This window comes from Rhamphochromis longiceps, linkage group LG18 (assembly GCF_057381845.1).
Source record: "Rhamphochromis longiceps isolate RC_006_pf linkage group LG18, R_longiceps_female_GT1.1, whole genome shotgun sequence".
In the NCBI taxonomy this organism is placed as follows: Eukaryota; Metazoa; Chordata; class Actinopteri; order Cichliformes; family Cichlidae; genus Rhamphochromis; species Rhamphochromis longiceps.
In genome coordinates this window covers 12,775,690-12,785,385 of record NC_140574.1, presented here as the reverse complement: position 1 = coordinate 12,785,385, position 9,696 = coordinate 12,775,690, and the positions used below count along the sequence as shown (strand labels likewise).

Genomic DNA, 9,696 nt, shown 5'->3' with positions numbered 1-9,696 from the left:
CCCAGGTCTTACATAATGCTCTTTCTGCTCTGTTAAATTTGTAGTGAACCACGAAAACCTAAAAATATTCTAACCATTATTGTACTTCACACAGAGGTCAGATTTCCCCTGAGGTAGAAATCAAGCATGGTCAAACAAGAATAAAGCCTGCACAAGTAAGTGCGAGTTTTATGCTTTAGTAGGTCAAACACACTGTCTGGGTGTCTGTACCGTAAGTCTTACATAAAAAGTAGATCACCTGGAAAATGTCCAAAACTCGTCGTGAGACCCTGGAGGATGGGATGAAGAAGAGATTCTCATGCGTCACAAATGGACTTGTTAAAGACATGGTGGATTACCAGGTCAGAGGTCAAAGTGAGAGAACACTTGACCACTTTAATCGGTACCTAGTACAGACAGACTGTACTAGGTCTGTACTAGGACCTTAGTACTAACAGATTGGACCCCCTTATGTCTTCAGAACAGCCTTAATTCAACAAGGTGCTGAAAACATTCATCACAGGTTTTGGTCCAAAGTCACATGATAGCATCACACAAATGCTGCAGATGATGCAGATCTCCTGTTACACCACATCCTAAAGGTGCTCTGTTGGATTGACATCTAGTGACTGTGAACTCGTTGACATGTTAAGGTATGGAGCAGTAAGGTCAAACGCGCTGTTTCTGTGGCCGTACAGTCAGAATCAGAATCAGAATACTTTATTGATCCCTGGGGGAAATTATTTTTTGTTACAGTGCTCCATTTTAAACCAACATTAAGACAAGACAGACAATACACTAACTAAGAATAGTACAATATATACATATATATACATACATACATACATACATAAGTCACTCATAAATAAATAGTTGGAAAAGAAACGTGTAGTTGTAGCAGCAAACAGTGTGTTAAGTGGATGCGTTGTACAGGGAGATGGCCACAGGCAGGAATGATTTCCTGTGTCGTTCAGTGGTGCTTTTCGGTAATCTCAGTCTCTCACTGAACGTGCTCCTGTGACATAATTGAATGGGACCTCAAAAGTTTTCTGTGACACTAATAATAATCTGTGAATAGACATAACAATCATCAAGCAGTAAATTAAAAGAAATCTGACGTCTTCATCAGAGAAAAAATCCCACACGAATTTCTAAAATCTCTCAAGGGATATTTTATTTAGACGTTTCCATCTCAGTATGTTCATTAAGATACACTCACAAACCACTTTATTAGGTATACCATTTCGAAATGATTTGAGTTTTGAGACATGGTGTGTTATCCTGCTGAAAGAAGCCATCAGAAGATAGGTATGCTGTTGTCATAAAGGGATGGACATGGTCAGCAACAATACTCAAGAGGCTGGTTTATTTGAACAATCAGTTGGGATCCAAAGTATCCCTCACCATTAAAAGAACACCACCACCAACAGCCTTAATAGCTGCTTGAAGGCGAAATGATTCCATTAATCCATGCTTTCATCTTCACTGTCATTTTTCCAATCTTCTTCAATTTTGGTCTGTCTATACTGTAGCCTCAGTTTCCTGTTCCCAGCTAACAGGAGTGGAACTCGGTGTTGTCCTCTGCTGCCATGGTTGTAATACGTTGGCTGCAATGAGTTAGTTGCTGTGCTTTGTATCAGTTTGAAGTATCTGCCCATTCTCCTCTGGCCTCTGACATCAACAAGGCATTTTTACACAGAGAACTGAATATTTTACAGTGTCTGTAAATCCAAGAGAAAGTTTCTGTGCAGTTTTTCAGTTCTGGGTGTTACAGAATGTTTATGTTATGAAAGTGTGACGTCCACAACATCACTAAAATACTCCTTAGCTCTAACTAGGACAATATATGGCAGTCATGGCAGACAGGAACGCTTCAGGACACCTTTGAAGTATCATTCGCCTCTTTAATTCCTGTTTTAACATGCAGATAACCTGCAAAATCATTTTTAACCAATGCAAACTGCACTTAATGTGTGATCGATACACAAACTGATACAGACATTCTCTGCTTGTATCATACGATTTGGCAAGAGAGGAAGACAGGAAAGCTGGGGACAGTGCACAGGACAAGACACGCAGTAAATGGCCTCAGGAAAGCTTCAAACCCAGGACTGTGCATCAGCCCTGTAGCTTATGGGTTGCCTGTTAAACCCAGTGAGCTAAACCATTTTTATGTAAATGTCAGTGACAAGAAAATCTTGCTTTAAAATATGAACCATTTTTATTTCTACTTAAAGGAAATCAAGACAGCTCTGTGACTGTAGAGTCCACCTTTAAAAACAGTCAATACTGTGAAGCTCAATAGGAAAAGAATAGTATTTTCCAAGTGTATAACTCATGCTAACCCTAATATCAATTAAATAACAGTTATAAATAATAATATAGTAACAAAGAGCTGTGCAAAAGAGTTTTTAGTGTTTTAACCTCAAACTCAAATAAGTTCAGTATCATTCATGATAAATAGCTGTATCTGCTGTAGCACTGCTGAATTTAACATCCACTGTGGTAACCACTGTTTATATGAAATGTACGTGCGTACGTTTGCATTATGGAAGTTATTTATGTTTTACCTACAGTTAGTTTTTATTATTCGATCACACTAGTTCCATTGCAGTGATTAGTGCTGGTTTGGCAAGTAGATAATAGTGAACTACACCCAGAGGGTCTATCCTGCTCCATCTTGTTGACAAGATAAACACTCTCCATTGTCTGCAGGCTGGCAGTTATGAGCTAAGCTCTTTATCGGTTTTACTCCAGCTACAAGTTATTGACATGGTCTAATCATCTTGACACACATCTAGGGAAGTTTGTATACAGCTCTTGTAAACAGTATCTTGTTTTAAACATACAAAATTTAATTTTAACGTTACCCTTCTCCTCTCCACCGGCCCTTAGCTTTACGCTTTCCCTGTAGGACTGAGAAAGATTACAGCTGAAATATGGCATTCCTCATGAATCAAATGTTAGGTGACAAGTTGAAGAGTTTTACCGGAGGAGGCGGTGAAGGTAACGGTAAAGCAGGAGCAGAAGGAAAGGAAACAGCAGAGTCCAAAGGCATGTCCAGAGAGGAGTTTGAGGAGTACCAGAAGCAGATGGTGGAAGAAAAGTGAGTAAACCTTTGCAGCATTGGATGAAACACTGAAAAACAGTGCCTTAAAATAATGTTAACAACAGCTAAACTGGATAGCATGTTTACAACTATTCAGCAATATGTTTTTTGCACTGAGGTCACAAACTAGTGGTTAACATTTTTAAATGACAATCTAAGTTTGATGTAAGTGTGAATACTTGTGTGTTATTGTGTGCTTGGACTGGCCGTTTGTCCACAGCATACCCCACCGCTCATCTAATGCCAGCTGGGATTAAAATATATGTAAATGTTTAAATGTTTAACAGTGTGTAATTTTTTTTTTAAAAAAAGGGAAAGATAAAACTCATGTTAAGCGCGGGCTGTATTACTCATCGGCAGGATTAGTAATACCAGGCTATCGCGTCATGTTTGTTCCAGAGCTGCAGATAAAAGCATATAGCACCGATAAAAAGTGCCTTTCTTAATCTCAAAACCCACTCATGAATTACTATTACATTGTGGACCATAGTAGCAACATTTAGAAAGAAAGAGGTTCGTTTTCATTCCCTGTCAATACAAGCTGTATTCTACATTTCAGACATTGCTGACCAGATCCCAAAAAACTAAATGCGGAGCAAAACACTGTGTTTGTGTGGGACAGTGTGGGACAGGTTAGCATTGGTGGGAGGTGGTCTGAAGTTTTCATATGCAAAAAATACCAACACAAGAATCGCTGTAGGTTACCAAATTTGCATTTAGCATGTAAAGTCCAATGTATTTCTAAGTACAAACGGCCACTTAATTTTCTTTGTACTAGCTTCCATCATATTCACCCAAATCTGCAAAACGTGTTACTTTTTGGTGATGCCTACCTTATGGGGAGAGCATTAGACAAGCTAACTTCCACTTAAATGTAATAATCCCTGCTCTCTTTACATGCACTGGGCATAAGCCAGACTTTAGGGCTACTTTGCCCTTTAGTATGAGCTGCATGATCTTAAGACTCATTTTGGAGTCAGCTTCTGCCATTATGAGAAAATACTGTCAGTCAACATTCTCAAACTGTATTGTTTTCTATAGTGTGTGGGTGTGTATGGACTCTGGAGTCTTACTTGTGTGACTACATATGTGACATCAGCGGATGTGAGACAGGCTTATAGTTTAGCTTTAGGTACGGTTTATTCCCTTGAGGCTCAAATTAGCCAGTGAAGGAGATTAAGCTCTGCGTGTAATAACACGGTTTGGTTTCAGGAAGCCACCATTAAACATGTCTGTTAAGCCAGTGCGTTTTAAAACAATAATTATTTAATCACCTTAAAATCTGAAGGGATGCTACAATGTAAGCTAATTTCAACTAAGTGAAAAAAGAAGGTCTTAGGGCAGATTGTATAACAGATTACAGTAATTTTTGATTTATTATTTACTTATTCAAGTGGAAAATGGCAGTTTAGTCTTAATCAGGCAAGTATGGTGGTCAAAAATACAGGTTACTGTTAATTTAATAAAGGTATGTTCAGCAAGAAAAAAAAAGACATTTTTGTGATTTTCTTTTTTATTATTGTTAATTTTTAAATGTTTGTTTATTTAATTATTTTTAAGTGGCAAATGATGTTTAACGGGAAAAGGAATAGTAGTTCATTTAATTAGGGTAAGTTCACTAATTTCATTTATTTTGTGGTATTTTTTTATTGTGATTTTTTTAAAGTAGATTTTTGTCTTTATTTAAATGTTCATGAATTTTTTTGAAGTTCACCAGTTTGTTTGTTTTTTGTAACTTTTTTCTTTAAAGATTATTCGAGCTATATTCTACAACAGGAAGTTGATGGACAACACTGAATAATAATGTTAGTAGAAGTGATTAAAAAATTGGTCTGCATCTTTGATTTTTTTAGAATTAGTAAAAACAAAAAAACAAAAAAACAACAATTAACCTAACTAAGCTATTCAGGATAAGCTAAAAAATTTCTTTTTTGAGTTACTGTGATTCTATTTGAGGATGAACTGCATTTAAGTAGCTAAATGCCAATATCGCCTTTGTGTATAAATGGCACAGCAATGGGAGTGAATGAGGTGAAGGAGTGCAGCCCTGGCCAAAACATCAAGTAACCCCAGATTTGGGCCAACTGCTAGCTTTCCATGTAGCTAATCTTATTATTAAGCAGGGCATTACTGCAGCTACAGTTACAGAAGTGGGCTAATAGCACAAATTACGGTTCTCTGGTCCTGTTCTGCTGCATAAATGTTGGACAAGTGGTGGTTGCCAGGCGACGATATGTCATTATAATATATTAAGTATATTGTTTTTTGTACACAAATTAGATGTTATGGTCATTAAATGAAAATTATATGTTGCATTATTTGTCCATATAATGGGTCCCATTAGCCTGTTGATAAGTGGTAGCTTGGCAAATGATTTCAGGGGGCCTGAGATGTACCTCTACTCCAAGTCTGGTCCCTCAACTTCTGATCACATAGGAAGAGTTTGTGGACAAACAGACAGTCAGACAACTATATAATCCTCACAGATCCACACAAGGTCAAACACAATAGATGAAGGCAGGAAAACAAGATCCGTGCAGTGAGACTTGCTGATCAGCTTAACAAGATAATGTTTCATACGACATTCTAATTGACGCAGCTGGCAGTCCTGGCATGTCTTCTTCTGCTAACAGTATGATGCGTGTGATAACATAATGATATGAAAGGAAATATTTACTTATATTAGATATATTTTAGGGATTCTGAGCATTTTGGAAAATATGATAAATAAATAAATAAAAGCATATGATCATACATTAAATGTATGGTAAAAATAAACACAATTACATTCCAGTGATTGATTTACTGTTTCTTTTTCCTTTAACTCACAGTCACTATGTGGCAGGGTTGGCCTTGTAACTTGTTCCATTTACTGGCTTACATAAAGTGCATGCATTTTGCAGGATTCAGCGTGACAAGGACTTTGCAACCAAGAAGGCTGAGAGGGCAAATCTCCGAGTGGCTTTAAGAGATAAATATCGACTTCCAGATGTAAGAAACTATATCTTTAGTTGCATTAACCTTTACATATATCAGTTTATTGTGCCATTTTTCCAAGTGTATCTCATTTACCAATGTTATTTTACTTTTATTATTATTTACTATATTGATTTATTAATTATATTTATTATTTTCATCACTGTATTACTGTTACTGATTTTCATTAAATCATTTGTATTACTTCTCCGAGCATTTTATGTGTGTGCAGCAGTTTAATGTCTGTACTATTGTGCTTAAATGTTCTATATAAATATGTTTACTCGAGTTGTATCAACTTAATTTTAACTTAGGTAAGTTTACTCTATGACTAGTACTGCATGATCTCTGGCACAACCCTTTTAGAATTACTTTACTTACATAATTACTTTCTTTAAATGGTAAAAATCCATTATTTTTACACATTAATGCAGTTGCTATTGAACCATACCAGTGCATTTGTATAGTTATTGTGAAACATTTCATATTTTCATCAGATTTAAGTAAATAATGTTTCCACATGAAGGTGAACACAATTTTTTTAAGGATACTTTTTAACACAGTTAATTATACTTATATTCAAAATAAAATGTGTATTTTACTTATTTATTGTGTAAGTACTGTAAAGTAAGTTATTTTAGAAAAAGCATGCAATTAACTGCATGTATTTGCTATTAATACTAAGAATAAGACTTGTTTTTGGGTTACTAGCAAAGCTGACTGAGACTCATAAACTTTTGTAGATGTTACTAGTAACACCTGATTCATTAATATGATGCATTTCTGCCCAGCCATAATCATTCAGTCTCTTAAACAGCTCTAAAGTGCATTTCCATGGTAACTTATTAAATCTTTGGGTTTTAACATCATTCTGAACTTACTGCATTACAATTTTGTGACTTTTGTCACAGAGCACTCAAGACACGGCATTAGTGGAGATGGCTGGGGATGACATTGATGTGCCAGAAGAGCTTGCAAAAATGGTGGATGAGGATGAGGAGGAAGAGGAGGCCAATGACTCTTTCCTCAATAGACTTCAAAACCTGGACATGGACACACTGAAAACCAAGGCCCAGGCAACAATGTCGGAGATGAAGCAGAATGCAGAGGAGAAATGTACCCTCATGTGATAACTACTTGTCTAAAACTCAAAGTATAAAATATACAGTGCTCGCATTGTACCCAGGCCTTCACACATTACTTTTCACCTGAACTGCAACATTTGAAATTAAGTGTCTATTTCACAGATAACTGCTTTTATTTTTCAGTCTTCATACTCAGACTACAGGTTAAAGTGCTTTGTTTATGGATCGCTTCTCTACATACAGGTGCTTCGTGAAATGATCCGGCCATCTTCACTTCACTTTTGCTACTTATACACACAGTATGACACTCAGTACGGTCATTTGTATTATATTTAATAATTAAAATATTGCTTCATCTGTCTCTGTAAAAAATTCAATAAAGATTTAAGGGTTCTTATTTCTTATGTTTGTGATATTCATTCAAAAACTGTCTTTAAAGAGGTTAAATTCCCATTAAGGTTAAAGCATTAAGTTCCTAATCTGGCTGAGTGGACGAGAGAGAAACTCTGGTTATTATGACAAACTAAAAGATTAAAAGATAAAGTACCTGAACGCCCCAAATATTGTTTTCTTTCAACTAACGTCTATCTGCATCATTTTCGCAAATACATTTATCTCGGATGAGATTTACTGCATATTTGGAACTTTATTTGACAGGAATTTAGATTTGCTTTTATCTACAGAAGACATTTTAGGTCACAGAGTATAATCTAGGATTATGGGCCATAGGATTAATCTAGGACCCATATACCTTGATATCTCTTCTATTAATTGACAATCATCCCATTATGTTTTTTTGTTGCTGAATACATTAAAATGTAGTTTTTAATACCTCTGTAGACATCGGAGGTATCCTTAAGAGATATTTGAAATTTGTTTTTAAATCATTTCATTTGGACAGTGACTGGTTTCAGTTTCAAGTCTTTAGACGTAAAAAGATCACATTTTGTACAGACTTTTAATAATAAGCACAAAGTGCACATTTACAACCGAACACCATGTGACAGATTAGACTTTTCTTCACATTTGAACATGAGCTGATCACATCTCCCAGCATTTAACCCTCCCTTTCCATTATGCCTGTCATCCCCCTGCTGTTCACCATCCCCCTTTCCCCCTGTAAGCTGACACAGCGCCTTTAAACATTAGCTGCTTTCTTCCTAATGGGATCTCAGGGACTTAAACTGTCATCTGATAAAACTAAGGCGCTTGATAGCTGCGCTGCACCCTCTTAACCAATTTGTACTCAATTAGGATAATGGGGAAACAAGCAAAGAGGGACAGCTTTAATATATTAATATTAATGTGATAAAAATGATTATCAGTTTCCCTTGCTTATGACCTGGCTACTATTAGGAGCGTCCAGCAGGTGTCATATAAATACGATCTGTTATTAAAGTAGTCCAAACATTAAAGGACTTTACAAATGATTTATAATTTATAAGTAGATACCTGCCAAAAATGACAAAAACAGTATAAGAGTCTGAGTTATCAAACGAAACAATTCAGTATGGACTAAAATCCGACTTTACATACACACATTTTACATACATGCTTTAGTTTACTAAAACTGAGCCATAATTAATTCTACAAATATGCCTTCACAGATATCACATGTCAACATGATGACCTACTGTAACAGGGATTAACTGCAGCGATGGTGCAAGCTTTTCCGAAGATGACCTTTTATATTTGGAACCAAGTAAATAAAGTTTCTTTATACAACAAAAATTCATTCCAATTTCTTTAAATGGCAATTATTGTTTTTGTGGAGGCGTTTTACTTTCAACATGCAAATATGTGAGATTTTGCAAAATAAATGCCTGTCAGAGTCACAGCTAACATTGTTTAGGGGTGAATTCTAATTCTAATGAATTAGGAAAAATAATAACTTTAGCAGGTTTTTACTTGCTATTCGTTTTCCCCCCCCCCCTGACATATTGAAAGTTAGAGAAAGGTGACGCTGCACAACACCTTACAGGGTTGGCTTCCTTCATAGTAAACATATGGTGGCTACCTACTTACCAGCAAATCTCTGCCATCTTTAACTTCTTTATTTATTCACAGGCAAAAGTAATAGGCTTTTCAGTCTCTCCTTTATTGGAAAACAACTTTGACAACCCAGAAAAGGTGGTCAGCCAAAACCACTTAACCTATAGCCATTCAGCTAATAGATCGAACTGACAATGTAGCTTGGTGGCTCAAGTGAGGCCAGATGGCTTTAAACTAGCTAGATTAGCTTTAGGTTTCCATGGATTCTTAACCTTCTCACTGACTCCTAGAAGATGGTTTATTCCCTGCTGCTCCTTTATTGTGTGCCAAAGGGCTAATAATAAAAAAACCAAAAAAACCCCAAATAGGATCAACATTTACTACCCAGCAGATTGCTGGACTTATGCAGTTACATTAACTGTTATTAATTATGCAAACATGTAAAATTGAAAACTTCGCGAAAACTATCTATCTAAAAAAAACCACTTTACGTCAGAATTGACAGCAAGACTCTCAGTAAACCTCTTTGAAGGCAATTTGTATTTTTTAAAAGAA

The 9,696-nt window shown here is 36.1% G+C and overlaps 1 protein-coding gene across 1 annotated transcript; it reads left to right on the top strand.

Moving 5' to 3' along the window:
* Positions 1–1,910: 1,910 nt before the first annotated feature.
* cplx4c (complexin 4c) lies at positions 1,911–7,531 on the top strand. Its single transcript, XM_085389151.1, has 3 exons — positions 1,911–3,085; positions 5,992–6,079; positions 6,976–7,531. The coding sequence occupies exons 1-3, from the start codon at positions 2,919–2,921 to the stop codon at positions 7,192–7,194; spliced, it is 474 nt and encodes a 157-aa protein (XP_085245277.1). The 5' UTR covers positions 1,911–2,918; the 3' UTR covers positions 7,195–7,531.
* The last annotated feature ends 2,165 nt before the right edge of the window (positions 7,532–9,696 follow it).

Excerpts from the sequence above, each read along its gene's own strand:
- cplx4c (XM_085389151.1), top strand. The coding sequence starts at position 2,919 with ATGGCATTCCTCATGAATCAAATGTTAGGTGACAAGTTGAAGAGTTTT. Across the intron at positions 3,086-5,991 it reads AAGCAGATGGTGGAAGAAAA|GATTCAGCGTGACAAGGACT; the intron begins GTGAGTAAACCT and ends TGCATTTTGCAG. Across the intron at positions 6,080-6,975 it reads ATAAATATCGACTTCCAGAT|AGCACTCAAGACACGGCATT; the intron begins GTAAGAAACTAT and ends CTTTTGTCACAG.